The sequence below is a fragment of the Molothrus ater genome, chromosome 1 (assembly GCF_012460135.2).
Source record: "Molothrus ater isolate BHLD 08-10-18 breed brown headed cowbird chromosome 1, BPBGC_Mater_1.1, whole genome shotgun sequence".
Classification (NCBI taxonomy): domain Eukaryota; kingdom Metazoa; phylum Chordata; class Aves; order Passeriformes; family Icteridae; genus Molothrus; species Molothrus ater.
The window spans coordinates 81299334-81315500 of NC_050478.2; the positions used below are offsets into that span (position 1 = coordinate 81299334).

General features: G+C 47.2%; 2 protein-coding genes across 2 annotated transcripts in view; both read left to right on the forward strand.

The window, feature by feature from the left end:
* The first annotated feature begins 5673 nt into the window (after window positions 1-5673).
* On the forward strand, window positions 5674-13565 carry LOC118700073 (serine/threonine-protein kinase SBK2-like). The gene is given in 8 exon segments (XM_054514875.1): window positions 5674-5814; window positions 11655-11850; window positions 12549-12638; window positions 12641-12750; window positions 12999-13110; window positions 13113-13460; window positions 13463-13534; window positions 13537-13565. Coding segments are annotated over 8 exon segments (1098 nt in total).
* A 1429-nt stretch (window positions 13566-14994) lies between these two features.
* LOC118694606 (serine/threonine-protein kinase SBK2-like) overlaps window positions 14995-16167 on the forward strand; it is a 14940-nt gene continuing 13767 nt past the window's right edge. The window contains exons 1-2 of the mRNA XM_054514896.1: window positions 14995-15047; window positions 15371-15435. Of these exons, the coding sequence (XP_054370871.1) occupies window positions 14995-15047; window positions 15371-15435 (118 nt within the window). The remainder of the gene's footprint in view (window positions 15048-15370; window positions 15436-16167) is intronic.

Genomic DNA, 16167 nt, shown 5'->3' on the forward strand with positions numbered 1-16167 from the left:
CCACCCTCTTGGTAAAGAAATTCTTCTTCATGCCCAGTTTGAACCTACCTTGAACAGCTACCCATTGTGAGCAGCTTTGAATTGTCCTGTCACTGGAACCAAGGAAGAAGAGATCAGGCCCTCCCCTTCACTTCCCCTCCACAGGAACCTGGAGAGAGCAGTCATTTTTTCCTCCAAGGATAGCTCATGTATTACTCTTAGGAGTGGTTTTATTCAGCAGCTTTGTGGATGATCTAGGGGAGTGACTGAACTCCCTGCCTCCCTTCCTTGCAATTTTTTGGACAACCCCAGAGGAGACAAGTGCAATGCCTTCACATTAGACAGCAACACTGGGAACAGTGTCCCAGCAGCAGTCATCCCTAGGAGCTGGTTGGTGGAAGACATTTTGCAGGGTGCTGGCCTTCTTCTCTGTGCAGATGAAGCTGTAGAAATGAGGTAGGGTTAGCACAGAAGGAGTCAGCCTTCCTCAGGGAATGGGAGCCTTTGCCTTCCAGACCATTACTAGAGGCAGGCAAGAAGCTGCCAAAGAATTGAGAGGTGGGCAGAAACCATCATTTTGCCTTGCTTCAAGGGTACTGATAAGTTTTGATGGCCCTGACCAGCCTCTCCTGGATCTCCCACTTCAACATCTTCCCATGGGACCAAGAAACCCATTTCACCTCAGCCCTGGGCTTTTGGTCCCTGCCTGAGCTGTAATGTGGTCTATCTTTCCCAGCAATGCAGGGTCATAGTCACTGTTTGTCTGTCCCTGGCAACTGAACAGACTTCCTGACTTGACCTCATACCTGCCTGGCAATCATTGGACTGGCACTAACTGCCACCACCAGGAGCGATACTGACCTACAAACCAACTTCTCACCTGGACCTTGGACCTGTTTTGCCACCACAAGCTCACCTGATGATCTGGACTCCCAGTTGAACCCAAGTCCATCCCTGGGCCTGCATGCTCCTTGTAGGAAACTTGGACAAGACTTGGCTGGAGAGACTTTGTACTGCCAGCCTTTTGTCTCTTGTCTCCTGGATCCCAGATGCTAAGGAACAGTTGTCCTATCTCTCTGTCCTGACAGAAGAAAACCTTCCCAGTAAAACATGTTCTCCCTGGCCCACCACCCAAGTCCACTCTTCTTCTGCAAGTCTGTCCTTTTTTCCTGCAAGACCTCACTACAACTCATCCCTTCCCAGTATTATGGAGGAATAGAATGTAAGAAAATAGTGCAGAAGGTAATCTCATACCTGAGGAGTTGCAGCTGTATGAATCACCAAAGATTAGGAACAGGCCTGCCCTTAATAGGCCACAGCTGTGTCCAATAAGAAGACAAGTGCTACAAAAGAGTGGGTTTGTTGGTTGTGCTGTGAGGGGCTGCACATGTGAAATCACCAAGAAGGTATGGAACTTTTGAAATAAGTTAACAACACAGTATCTGTCGTTAAGCCATTTGGAGCCCCAGCCAACTCAGCCTCCTGGAGTGGCACCACCTTACCAGGCCAGGGTGGGAGCTGCAAGCTGAGTTGTTTCCTGAACAGTCCCTAGCTGTAACTGTGGTGACAAATAAGCCCTTAAGTTTCAGGGAGAAGGCTGATGTACACTGTGGTTACAGGATATTTTATATTGTTTTAAGCACTGGAGGATAGGCTGGGAGAGATGGAAAAGATTAAAAGTACAGCTATTGTGGATCCCTGTCCCTGTGCTGGGCTGGAAGGGCACTACCCCAGCATTGCTCTGAGGCACTGGGAGCAGTGCTCATGGATTCCATTGGATTAGCACTGCCTCTTGCAATCATTCTGCACCCAATGCACCTAACAGCAATATGAACGGAGTAGGTTGAAGTGGGACTGAGCAGAACCCTTTGATGCAGGTGTGGTGTTCAGTGGGTGACCAGAAGTTTCAGGTGTGAGGGGTTTTGACAAAGATGGAGAACATAGCTGGGAAGCACTTCTGGGGAGCAGGGCCCAGGCTCAGTGTGACTGTTGTGTTGGCTGGGAAGCGAGGTGGGACACTGTACGGCATTGTCAGGAAGGCGGCCAGCAGATTCCTCAGTGATGGGGTAGCACTGAATGACCTCAGAGCACAAATGGTCTGTGCAGCTGGTGGACTCCTCTGAGCACCCTGCCTGTGCCAGGGAGAGTGCAGGGCCCCAGCTCTCCTGGGAGGCAGCCCACACCTTGCAGTACCCTGCAGACTGGCCTGCCCGCTGAGGCTAGGGGGGAGGAAAGTGTTAGTAGCTCACAGAATTATTAACGGAAGAAGCAGAAGGGCAAAAGAGAAAGTCAAAGAGTGGTTGCCTAGCATCAGGCACAGAACTGGATCTGAAAAAGCTGAGCAAAATTTAGTGCTGGAAATGAAGGGATGGTGACTGCTCTGAAAAGCTGCTATCACAGATGTTCTGAGTAAATGCTTGTGGTCAGTTTGAAAATACAGAGACAAACTGAACATTGACATAGACGACTATATTAAAAGAGCAATGCCATTTTAGGCCCTTTAGGTAAAAGAGCCTGATATTCATATTTCAACAACATTCTCTCCCACATACCCCTGCTGATAAGCCTCCACACCTTCAAAGAGTGATCTGTTGGGTCCAAATGGCATCAAATCCTTCTCCCCCTAAATGCTTTTGGAGTCTCTGATAATATAGAATGGGAAGTAAAGGCCTGTGTGGGCTGGGTAGCCCTGACACAGGAGTGCAGATCTCCTCATCCAGCTGCTGTGGAGATCATCAGAATCATTAGCCAGGGACATTGTGAAAAAGGGTTCACACTAAAGTCAACACCTGAGAAACTGTGTCCTGCTGAAAGTGTGTTGAGAGAGCTAGCTCCCTCTGTGGTTCTTATGGTACTTGCTGGAACACAGTGGATTTCTGTTTGGAAGGGCAGTATTCTTTTGCAACCATACATCTGGCATCATCTGACTACAGAGCACTCTCTGTTAGGAGATCAGACCCGATCCTTTAGAGCTGTGTATGCCTGTGCTTGAAGAACTGCTGCTGTTCTGATGTGAGTGAAACAGCCTGCTGTGTGTATGCTGAGCATGAGCAATAAGGGGAGAGAAAGAAGGATGAAAAGGAGAGCCCTTCTTCGACTATGTGCCTTTACTGTAGTTGCTTTAGTCCAGCTGTTCCTCATGCAGTTGCCACTGCTATGACTTTGTGACATTGGCTGCCATGTCTGGCTCTTGGAAATTTTCATGCTCTATTCTTTTTCTGTGTACTGCCTATTCTGAGCCAGACATGCAGGAGACAGGATATTCATCATGCTAAACCAACCATAATTCAGAGGAGGAAAATGACACATTTTTATACAGTGTTTGTTATATTTCATAGGCCATCCCCAATGCTTGTGTGTGTCACTGCAGTGGGTTGACTCTGGCTGGGTGTCGGACACCCACCAAAACTCCTCTATCACTCCTCCTCCACTGCTGGACAGGGGAGAGAAAATGTAATGAAGGGTATAGTGAAGGGTTCATGAGTTTAAATAAGGACCAGGACAGATCACTCACCAATACTTTCACAGGGAAAACATGCTTGAATGAGAGATATTAATTGAATTTATTGCTAACAAAATCAGAGCAGGATCATGAGAAGTAGAATAAGACCTCAAAAAACACCTTCCCCACAACCCCCTATCCTTCCTAGCTCTACCTTCTCCACAGCCTGGGACCAAACTTTCCAAGACACTAAGGCAGTTTTGGTTACATCATGTTTCCATGTTCTCTCAGTGTTGACTTTGACCAACATCTCGTTTGCCAGCTGGACAAAATGCGTACAGTGCGGGTGAGAGAGGTGTAGGTGTTAAATTACAGAGGTCCTGAAGTGCACTAGTGTGGACTTCATTAGTAGTGTGCAGCAGCTCTGGGGCCTCCAACAGCTGTCTTGTGCCCAGTGCTGAGGGAGTGGAGGTCAGGGATTCTCAAACATGCATGTGATACACAGTACGTGACATATTCCCTGGTAATGAGGAATGCAGGACAAGCCCTGTGGATGAATGGCAGGTCAGGAGCAAGCCCTCAGTGAGATTGCTACTTGTCAGTGCACTCCAGGTAAGGCTGTGGAAGGTCTCTTCTCTAAACCAAACCCTCCAGCAGGTGCCCATCTCAATAGGAATGGATAATGTAGAGGTTCTGTCTCTCAAAAAATTAACTGGAAAATAAGGAAGACTACTGTATTTTGTTCCTATATCTGGAAGCATATTTAAGATAGTAACTGGAGAGAAGGAGAGAGGGACTGGGGGAACCTGGGCTGCACTGCATTGTTACTGTAAATTATAGCAAGTCCCTGGGGACATTTTTCAGTTCTGACTTGTGTCTCAAGTAGAGCCAACAGTCTCACACTTTCCACTAGAAGACTAGATTATGCAGAGTCCCTGTTCCTGGAGAGGAGTGGTTATACTACACTATTTATCTCAGTGTTGAGTTCTTGGATTGGATAGGTTTCTTTGTACACTCACATCACCCTAGCTGTTCCTGCCTGTAGGGACTTTGCACATTGAAGGCTGTTCCAAATCACACCTTTCAGAATGTGTGTGAAGGCACAGGCTTGAATGGCACAAGACCTTTAGGTCACCAGCAAAACAATCTCAATCCCCACCTCTTATCCAGAAGCAGAGGGACAGCTGGGAGCCTGACTGTGCTACTCCTCTTGCCCTCTGATTTGCACCTCCTCTGAGTGGTAGCAGACTGGTCTTCACAGGCCTGTGCCAGCAGTCCAGTGCATCTCACCTTGTTGCCCCTCTGTGAGGGCAGAGCACTGAGTGACAAGCCCTTGGCATAATTATTCTCCCTTCTGAGATCAGGTGAGAAGGTTCAGTCCTGTGCTGGAGACCCAGAGTATTTATGGGGGATGCTTTTTTCTCTTAGGCTTTTACCTCTCCCAGCCTTCCTCCCAATTCTCTGACCCCAGGAAGTGCCAAGGCTCACCACTACAAGCGCCCATCATGGCTCTGGCTCTAGGGAACAGGGAAGCCAGTCCTGTGACACACCCATGTCACTGCTGCTGACAGATACACAAACTGATCCACTTCCTTGAGAAAAAAAAATCAGTGTTCAAGAGCCAAGATGCAGGGCCTGCATGGTGTCCATGCATCCAGGAGCTGTTTTCATGTCCATGCTCAAGTGGAGGAAGGAAGACCTTGGCACAGGAATATGCTCTGGGGGCAGGTACTGAGAATAGGTAAAATGTTCACAAGTTATCATTAATAATTTCAGGTTCACCACCATGCTCTGCAGTACTGATGTGTGTGAGGACCCTGACCCACTGGGCCCCAAGAGGGGTTTTCAGCCAGCCATGGTTTGTGCCTGGTCTCTGATGCTCACTGGCACAGGCACCTTTGGTAGCCAAGGAGAAGCAGTGGCAGCCCATGTTTGTTCTGATCCCTGCCATCAGGAACGCACTCCTACTTGGCACAGCCCTGGAGCAAGGACCTTGTTCCAGCCCAGGGTGCTGCTTTGCTCCTTCAGCTGTAACGAGAGCCCAAGCTGGAGCAAAGGGCTGAACAAGGTGGGTCTGCCAGTGGGTTTATAATACTATGGCTAGAGCAGAAACAATCCCACCCCGACTCCTGAAACACATTCCCCTCCATTAGGAGGGTAGAGGGATAGTCCTTTCCTTCTCCCTTTCCCCTCTTTCCTTCCCCCCGGAGGTCACCTTCAGCAGGGAGGCAGTGTGCCCCAGGCCCAGAGCCATGGGGACGGGCGGAGCGTCACGCTCAGCCCCGCAGCTCCTGGCAGCCCCCTCCGGCTGCTGGCGCAGGCTGAGCCCGGCGGCTGCGGCGAGGGGAGCGAGGCAGGCGCGGCTGGCTGGCTGTCCTGCGCTGCTGGAGAAGGTGAGAGGCTTAGTGCAGGCGGAAGGGAAGTTACAGCAGTGGCAGGATGAAAGGCACTGGACAGGCATGTAAAAGGGGCACCCACCCCTCTCAAACAGGTTTTGGAGACTCGAGCGTGGTGTGGCGGCACAGTGCGGAGCGCACCCGCTTCCCCCAGAGGGCTGATGGAGAGCTCCTTGGTGGCTTTGCCCTGGAAGGTCGCTTTGTGTCCACTTGCGTTCGCTGGGATGGTGCTGCGCTCCTGGTGGGTTGGTTGGGAGAAAGGTGTGATGTGGCTCACTGTGGTCCCAGTGAGATTGCTGAGATTGCTGCCGGTTTCTGTCCGAGGAGGCTGCTGTGCGGAGCCCGTGGTGTGCTGCGCGCTGCGGAGAGGCTTGCGGGGCTCTCCGGGGACACTGCTGGGTGTCTCTGCCCAGAACAGCAGCTCTGCTACCGCCACAGTCATGCCGTTCTCTGCAGCGAGATTAAGTACTAGCCTGCTGACCAGTTTTAGAAAGAAGCTCATAAATCTACCAGCAATAAGGCCACAAGCAAATGTTGCCATAATCTGTTCTTATCCCTTGTTATGTTAAACATGGTTTGCACCAGAATGGACCTTTTAGGGGAAAAAAAAGATGCCATTCTTGAACTAAAAGTTACAAAGATGGAAGGGTATTCTTTCATAATGTTTGATGAGATTTTTAGGGCAAATATCATTCTTCACAGAATGTGCACCACAGCGGAGGTCTGAAATGGCCTCACTTCAGCTTCATCTATTGGTTTTATTATAATGCTTTTGCCTAACTGGGAGAGCCCTTTTTAGTGAAATTCTAGTATTCAGAAAAACGTATACAGATGATAGAGTAACTTCTTCACTATCTGTTTGATAAATTATAAAGACAGCACCCCTGGAAGTTTCCCCTGTAATTTTCAGCCCTCTTGCCATTGTCATGACTTTCTCTTGTCCTTTTTCTGTCAAACTGGGGACACCAGAGGTAGTTTGCTCAACTGTGGGCTCACCGATATCATTAAAAAGATAGAAAACATCCAGTAACTGGTTCTGTTGATCTATCAGAAGAATTCAGGGAATTTACCCAGGCTTTCTTCATATCAATGGATTTTTAATGTTTCAAGAAACATCATGAAAAGGTAGATAAAAAGGAATACAAAGCAGAGCAAGCAGAAAAATAAATTATATTATAAAAATACAAATTCCACTGGTGTGTGATATTCTCAATTGTGCAGAAGCTGTTAACAGGTGGCCAGCTCTTCAGAAATACAGCTTCCCTAACTCAGCTGATTTTTGGAGATTAAATTCAGACTGTCTCATTGCATCTGTATGTAGGAACCTCTGCAGAAGCTGGAGTTCACTGTAAGAGGCACATGCCTCAGAACAGATCTCTTCTTTTGTTACAATCATCTCAGCCTACATGAAACTGAACAGCTGTCTCTACTTTTTTTTCTTGTTTGTTTTCTTTTGTTTACAGTGAAGCTTACTTTCTTAATTTAGCATCTGGAAAATGTTAGTTTGCCTCTCACTGCTGATGTTTCCTCCATCTGAATCTTTTCAGGCATTCTCTTTAGCAGAGTGAATGCAAAAATGGAATCTGTAACATCAGTAACCCTTGATCTTAGACTTGTGATATGTAATATTAAGATCTATATCACTGTAGATTATTTCTATTGCAATTCTGTATCATCCAGTATGTTAAGGCCTGCAAAGGTAGTGAGGCTATTCCAAATCTGTATTTCTGGATTTACAGAGTGCCCATTCAGCAGCATGAAGAAACTAGATGTGTCTGATTAGTATGACTTTTTTCCTTTTTTTTTTTTTTCTTTCCCTGTTACCCATCCAATGCCAGACTAAAATCTTGACTTCTTTGGTCATTTGGAATGCTTTTGTATCTGTGTATGTGTATGCACATACATAGTTGCCGTTTTACCAAGCAACAGATTGTCTACTCCAAACCATTTTTTGTGCCATTTGCAGTATTTTTCTGGACGATTTCAGTGTTTCCTTCTAGATCATTGACAAAGATAAAAGTATTATGACAGAGTTAGGATTGAAAAAATTGTGTAGGGTGAGAACAACAATAAAAATATGGCATTTTCCACTATATACTGGGCTTTTAAATAATTAATTAAACATGTGTTGCTTCTTGGTTTAGACCAATGCCATGGTGAATTTGTACAGATAACTTTCAGGAAACGACCAGTGAATGGGACATTTCTGGCAGCTGCTGTATGAACCAATACCAGGATAAGAACTGCTTCAAACCAACAATTTAGAGGTTGGTGGGAGGTGCCTGCAGGTGGGGTCCTTACACAGCCTGAAGCAGAAGTGTGATAACAGCTGGGTGAAGTGATCTGGATTACTTGTTGCACGAAATCTATTTGAGCAAAGTGTGCTTTACTAAACATGCTGCAAAATATTCAGGTAGAAACCAGGTAGGCAGCACCCATAAAAGGACATGAAGAGAAGTTATTTTTTCCCCAACATTCCCCCAGTAATTTGGAAGAACTCTGGAGTCATAATGGATGTATAAGGTAGTGCAACCTGTTGTGTCATTTCTGCAAAAAGAGATCTTGAGGCCACAGCATGAGGCAGGGGGAATTCTAGCTGAATGTGTGACCGGAGGCATTCTCCCAAGACAGTCGGGTTTTAATGTGGGGGATGGGAGGAGAAAAAATTATGAGACTTTAGAAAAGAGCCATGAAACAGATCTGAGAGCTGGACAAGGAACTGTGGACAATCTGAGAGCTTGGTCTGACTAGTAGACAGAAAGTTATTGGAAGGCATTGAACCAATAGGAAAACTGAGAGGTGTCTTGATCAGAAGCATAGAGATGCTTATTCTCGATTCAAAATGTGACCACATTTTGTGGCAGCATCACATCTGTTTTTTAAGTAACTGATGCATGTACTACAGAAGCACAGCATGACAGATGCTTTGTGAAGCCTAAGTAAAGCATCAGTTAAATGCATTGCTTGAGCTTCAGTCTGGTAGTTTTACACAACCTAATTAATTGAAAATATGTTCTCATAGCCTGTGGTCATACCTCTGACCACAGTTCATATAAGCCCTGCAAGAGTCTGGAGAAATTTAACAGGTATCAGAAACCTCATTTCTCTATCTGAGAAACTTCAGCAGCAGGTTAGGTAAATTCAGATTAGGTTATTATATGAATACCTAACAGCAAGAATGTTCACACCGGCATTTATAATTGACCAACTGTCTTTGGATCAAGCCTGAATGACTTTTTGAAAGAGATGCCCAGATGCTATTTGTTATTTGGTTTGTGTTAAGGCCCTGTGGAAGGTCAGACAAGAAAGTGGAGCCCACATGTCATATGCTCAAGGCCATTTTTAAATAGAGTATCTTTGATATGAGAAGAGGCTGAAACAGCTGAAACTCTTCAGCTTGAAAAAGAGAAGGCTCAGAAGGGATCTTATTGGTGTATATAAATATCTGATGAGGGGTAATGAAGAAAAGGGAGCCAGACTCTTCTAAGCAGTGATCATTGATGGGAGTCTCCATCTATGGGGATATTGAAGACCTGGCTGAACACCTTCCTAGACAACCTGCTTCAGTTGCTGCAGCTGGAGCAGGGGACTTTAATGGATTAGATCATCTCAAGAGGTTCCTTCTAACCTAAACACCTCTGTGATTCTGTTATCATAGCACTGTCTCTGTTATACAGGGATCACACTGTCTTTGGCTTTTGACACGTATGAAGTGTTTTTCTGCACTAAAAATATTAATCATTTTGGTTGAAGAACCAGAATAACATTACCTGGACTAAGACATTGTATTTCCATAGGTTAGATGGTTAGATCCCCCTCAGCTTCTCAGGTGGTTCAGAAGTATCTCATGATGGTGTAAAGGATGTGAGGTTTTGCTGCTGTAATTAGAGATTCTTTTAAGGAAATATGGTTTCTCATAGTCAGCAGCCTGGAAACAAGAGCTCTAGCAGGGATGAAGCATGGAAAGGAAAGAACAGGTTTGAATAGGACTCTGACTGCTGCCTTCAGTACAGCACAGCCAAATGGTGAATGCATGCTGGTCAGGGCTCTGGTGACCTCCTCTTCAGTGCTTGTCAGTCTGCAAAGGGAAAATGACACTTCAGAAAGTACCACAAGTAGGTGCAGAGCACTCAGGCACACTCTACTCAGCAGTGACCCAAATTTGATCCTCACTTACCTTCTTAGCTAATTGCAGTGGCATCTCAAAGAAAGACCTGAACACATCAGCTATTTTCTCAAGTATGGACTTTCTCTTGTAGTTCATGACTCCAAGGGCAGCAAGGGCCAAAGTTTGCAAACTGTTCTGGAGTGACTGCAGCTTGGGCTTCCTTCATAAGGAGCCCTGATCAGACCCACAGGTCACAGGCCCTCAAGAAACTCTACCCGTATCCTCTGGATGGTCTGTTCTTCCAAGCTGGCTCATTCACTTTATTGCTGCTCTACTCTTGCAAAAAAGTAGGGCCAATTACTTGGCACTTCTGAATTGGATAAAATTTAGAAATGCAGTCTAGGAGGAGGGAAGAGAAGAGGAATTTTACCACAAATAGTCCCAGGCTCCTGTAGAAATCCAGCCTTGTAAATAATTCTTTTTTTTCCAAATTTATTTGAAGAATGATTGGATTTAGCAGCAGTGGGGCTCCTTTGCAGAAGAGAGATGAGGACATACTGGAACAAATCCAGACTGTGAAGACAGTTAAGATATGGGAGTATCTCTCATAGAAGGAGAGGGTAACAGAGCTGGGACTTGATCAGGCTTGAGGGGATCATCTGATGGGATGCATATGAATACATGCAAAAACACACAGCAAGGTATATCACAGTATCAAATGATACTGAGTGAAAGAACAGGAGATAGTGGGCCTGAAAGAGAATTTCTATTTAAGCAGAAGTTAAAATCATTGTTGCCACAAAGGTGATTGAACACTGAAACAGGTTCCCCACAGCAGCTGTGGAGCCTCCATCCTTGTAGATATGTAAAACTGGGCTGGGCATCGGACAACCTGGTCTAGCTAACCCTCCTCTGAGCAGGATGTTTCAGTAAGAGGTCTCCAGAAGTACCTTCTGGCATTTACCATCCTGTGACTGGTTCTGTGACCTTGCTCCAAGGCCAGGAGGAACTCCCAGGTCCAAAGTGCCTTGTTCAGAGCACAGGGACATAGACAGGGAGAGAGCGCTGCCACAGAGGCCTTAAAATGCTGCCTTGTGGCTGGCTGGGAAAAAAAGAAAAAACCTTCTCTGAAATGGGTCTGAAGCAGCTGGCTAGAGCTCAAAATGCCATTGATGTCCTAGGTTACTTCCTGTATAAGTTACTTGGCTGCACAGATGCATGACTTTTGGTCAGAAATGTCATCAGGCATGTGAGGTACTGAGCTGCTTCTTTGGCTTCTCTGGGGCACTCTGCTTTTGTCATGTGCCTGTGCCTGAGGGACAGGTCTGTCTCATCTGCTGACTCAAGGATTTCTCCAGTAAGCAGTAGAGGTGGAATTCTGAGTAGAGAGATGAGATCTTTCTGCAGTAGGCTAAGGAGGGCAAGGAGGGGTGACTGGGACACACTTGAAAATCTGGGACTCTGCTAATGTTTTGTCTATTGTCTAATATTAGGCAAAAGGATTAGGGGGCTGGAGGAGGTTCCCTTCAATACAGAGACCTTTTCTATGATGAGGGGCTTTCCCAGAGATGTGCTGTATAAAAGTGTAAATTCAATTCTAGCACAGCAGCAAGAGTATTCAGGCTCCAGGTGGCAGAAATATGCCATGACATGGTTGGTGTTGCATGTTTGATCTGGCTTTCTCTGTGAGTGCTGTGATGTTCTGACTCTGGCTATGGTGTTCCTGCAGCACTCAGCAATGGCAGAGAGCTCAGCCGTGACTGCAGCAGTGCCAGAGAGAGCAGCACCCACCAAGCTGGAGGAGCTCCTGGAGATCACCGCTCAGAGCCTGGTGCGCGCTGAGGTGGCTGAGCACTATGAGGTTGTTCGGGAGCTGGGCAGGGGCAAGTATGGCCATGTGATGCTAGTGACCCACAGGCAGAGAGGTAAGGAGCTGACTGTGCCCTTTGAACTACTGTGCCTTGTCTCCTCTCCACTCACCAGGGCACAGAGCATGGGGTGGGCTGGTGGCACACTGGGGACAGACACCAGCATGGCAGGGAGGATCCCCAGGGAGACCAGCAGGATGGGGACCTCCCCACCTAGGGATCATCCCATGACATCCAGCCAGAGTCCAGGCGATGCCAGGGGCAGCCCAGAACATCCGGCAAGGTTATGATGATAAGACAGGTCCAAGGTCAAGCTGGGAAGTTAATTCACAAGCCAGGATCAAAAGAATTCACAGATATGCACCAACATGCATGTGATATAGATGGAAACAGCAGTCCCACCACAGGGCTCAGTCACAGAGCCCAAAGCTGATCTGAAGTGGTGCCCTAAGGCCCATGGACAGAGGGTGTGAATGAACATCCTGGGTTGGCCATATGAGTGCCTGATACTGCTCTTCCCCAGTAGACCAGCTCAGACTGATGGGCCCATTTATCCTGAATGTCCCTACTCTGCCCAGGGCTCAAAACTCACACCAGCAGCAGTTCCTGTTCCCAGACCTGGTGTCCACAGAGTATATCCACACAAGCTTTGGAATAGAGACCTCCCTGTGGCTGTGACTGCCTGGATCTGTGGCTGCTCTGTCTTGCCTTGGTGTGACTTCCAGAGGAGTCAAATTCCCTCTTCCCATCCCCAGGGACTCCTATGGCTCTCAAGCTGCTACCCAAAGCCAGTACGAAGCTGCACACCTTCCTGTATGAGTATTGTGTAGCACTGTCCCTCGCCACCCCCCTGCCATCATTGGCATGTTTGGAATTGCCATTGAGTCCAGCCAGTACTATGGCTTCCTCTATGAACCAGCGCTGCACAAAGACCTCATCTCTATCATCAAACCCCGCGTGAGTGTTGCCACAAGGCCATGGGGATTGGGCTGTAGTATTTGGCCCCTCTGAAGGCTGGCTGGGTCAGAGGGAGGGAGATAATGGCTGTGGGTCTATCTGGGGTCTGCAGCACTGAAGCAGCCTTGGGCTTGCAAAGTGAGAAATGTGAAGGTCTTTCCCAGCGCAGAGCACTGAGGTGAGACCCCATCTGGCAGGGCTGCTGAGGTGCCCCACGTGTGCTATCCTGCCTGTCTCGCCCTGCCCAGGATGGGATCCCTGAGCCGGCCGCAAAGCAGTGTGCCAAGCAGCTGGTGAGCGCGCTGGAGTTCATCCACAGCCGGGGCTGGTGTAACCGCGACATCAAGCCCGAGAACGTGCTGCTTTTGATCCTGACTGCCGGCTCGTCAAACTCACTGACTTCGGCCTCACGAGGCCCAAGGGTACCAAGCTCAAGCTGGTGGCTGGGGTAATCCCCTACACCGCCCCTGAGCTGAGCAACACTGCTGATGCCCAGGGGGTGCCCATTGACACCAGCATGGATGCCTGGGCCTTTGGGGTGCTGCTTTTCTGCCTGCTGACTGGCTACTTCCCCTGGGAGCAGAGCCTGCCAGAGGACCCTTTCTTTGAGGACTTCATGCAGTGGCAGGAGACAGGTCTGGAGAAGGACGTGCCCCGGCACTGGAGGCGCCTGACGGCCGAGGCTGCCGGCATGCTGCGGAGCCTGCTGGCTCTGATCCCGCCAAGCGCGGCCCTGTCAGCGCGGTGCTGCGCTATGTCGGCTGCCCTTGGCGGCTGGAGGGCGGGCAGGTGAGGAGGCTGCCGTGAAGTCCTAGGGCATCCTAGGGCCTGCTCCCCAGGCAGGAGGGAAGGAGGGTCACAGCCTGCAAGGGCCTTCAGGGTTTGGGCACCATGGTGGCCTGGGCGTGAGAGGCCATGGTGGCCCAGAGAGCAACTTCTCTGCAGCACAGAGCCAAGCTCCTTCTCCAGCAGATGGCCCTCACCCAGGGACTCAGTGCTGCCCAGTGCAGCCTCCTTGTGGCTTGGAAACATCTTTCTCTTGGAAATGACTGTGTGAAGTATCCACTTGTTTCCTAGCCACAGGAACTCCAGGGAGTTATTTAGGCTGCAGCACCTGCCATGCCTCAAAACAGAGCAAAATATGTACTTTTGTGTTTCTGTATGTGGCTCATTTTCCCTCATAATAAATGCCTGTTGGGACCCACTTACTGTTGGAAAGCAGGGAGCATGTCAGAACTTGCAGCTGTCTCAGGACAAGCTGTCCAAGGCAGGGGCCATCTCTGGATGCTGCCTGTGCCTGCACCAGGACTCCTGGATGGTTGGCTTCAGGCTGGCGGGGTGGAGGGGCTGGGGAGATCCCAGCACGTGGCCATGGATGATGGCTGGGGAACATTCATGGTTATCTCATGCCAGCCCAAACACATCTCTTCCCTGTACTGCTTCAGGTCCTAAGACAATGTCCTTCATGCTCCTTTAGATGCCTGGCTACCCCTCTACAAGACCTTTCTTTTACCCTTTCCTATCACTTCTTTAACCCTTCCCTAGACACACACCTCTCCGAATGCCCTGATATCCTCCTAGGTGCACATTTAATCCTGAAAAGAAGTAGCTAAGAGGGAATTGGGGGGTTAGTAGCCATTTTTACTTTTCTACCTCTATTCAATCCCCAGGATTTTGCTGGTGGTAAAAATTCCTTCCTGCACTTAACCTGGTCTTTTGCTGGAAACATTCACAGCTTTGTTTTTCACTCTCAGGGGCTTCATAACTTCTAAAAATGCAGTGTCCCAGCACTATACTTTCTAGCATTTCAACTTTTTTAACATGTCAGACCCTTTCTTGTACACAGTCTTTCTTCTATGTTTCCCCACCATGCAGCTTTTTTTTTCCAGCTTCTTCTCACCCCTGGCATTTTAGCATTATTTAACTTCTCTACTAACACTGCCCATCACCTGGTAAACACCTTTTGCTCACTCCTCCTCAGCAACATCACCTCTGTACTGCTATTTGTGCTGCTCCTGCTCCCTACATAATTTATGTCTTGAGTCTTCCACCTCCCCAACCTACCTTACCAAACAGCATTATGTCTCACACTCCCAAGATACAGTTTTCTCTGCTTACTTCCATCTCTAGAATTTTTCATTACTTGAAATCATAATAAATGCTGCTCAACTCCAGCCTGCTGAGATTGGCTTTAATTACTCTTTAATTACTGTAGGAATAGCAGAGAGATGTTAAGGTGCCAACATGGTTCCTGCATTTAAAGTGGAAAAGCTTAAGATAAATGGATTAAAGGCCAGGTAAGCTGCAAGTATCCAGTGAAAAATAATGGAAAAAGCATTTGTTACAGATGTTAGTTAACGGAGAATTACAGAATAGGAAATGTGCTTTTTGGAATGAGACATTCAATTTGATAATAAAGTTGTGTTTGATACAATAAATCATAGTGTTATGGTACAGAGTTTTTGTAAGGCGTGACCTATTGAAAAAAAGAGAAATATAATATGTTGTATTGATTCAGAAGATGAAAAGTCCGTAAAATATAGATTAAGTGACCGAGAACTTTCAATGGCGGAAGAGATAATTGTCTACTTGGAATGCTCTATTTTTCTGGTTTCTGCAGGGATCAGTTGTTAAATGAGAACTGGTTAATGTTTCCAACCATGATTTTAAGAAAGTACAAATCAGGTAAAACCTACAGATGACACAAGTATGAATAGGGTGGTTGCAAGAGGCACAGGCTACTCAAAGAGATCTAGATAACTTGATAAGTTAAATATATTCAAACAAAATGCATTTTCTTACAGGCAGGAGAAACATAATTAGGTAGGAACACATAAGAATAAAAGCCACCCTACAAAAGGACCCCAAAAAACTTGCTAAGTCACAGAGGATACACAAGATTACACGAGTTTCTTACTGTGTTGTCCTGTTAAAAAAGCAAATGGGGTCCTAGCATGCTAAGGTAGGGGTAGGGCTAAGGGGTAGAGAGTAAGGATGGTCGAATCTTCAGCAAAAACAGTTAACAAGATTCCTGCTGGCCTAAATATGAGTGTGGGAAGTAGGAGTGAGCGATCTGTTTTTTGTACCTCATGAGGAAATCCTGGTATGGTGCCACAAATACACAGATACACAGGCACAAATACAGGCAAGCTGGAAAACTGGAGATAGCTGAGAAAAAAACATGGTGGGACTGTGGGTTTAAGGCTTAAGAAAGCCTTAAAGAAACTGACACGTGAAACAATCTAGAAAGGAAGACTGGATGGTGAATTGATTGTGGTATAGAATATGAGAAGAAAATACCACCTACTAATGACCTGTTTTAATTTGAGAATGATTCAGAGAGGCTGAAGAGAGGTGGGAGATTGAAGCCAAACACTCGATTAGTGAGGTTCTTGCCTACTGAAGGAAACCATCCTA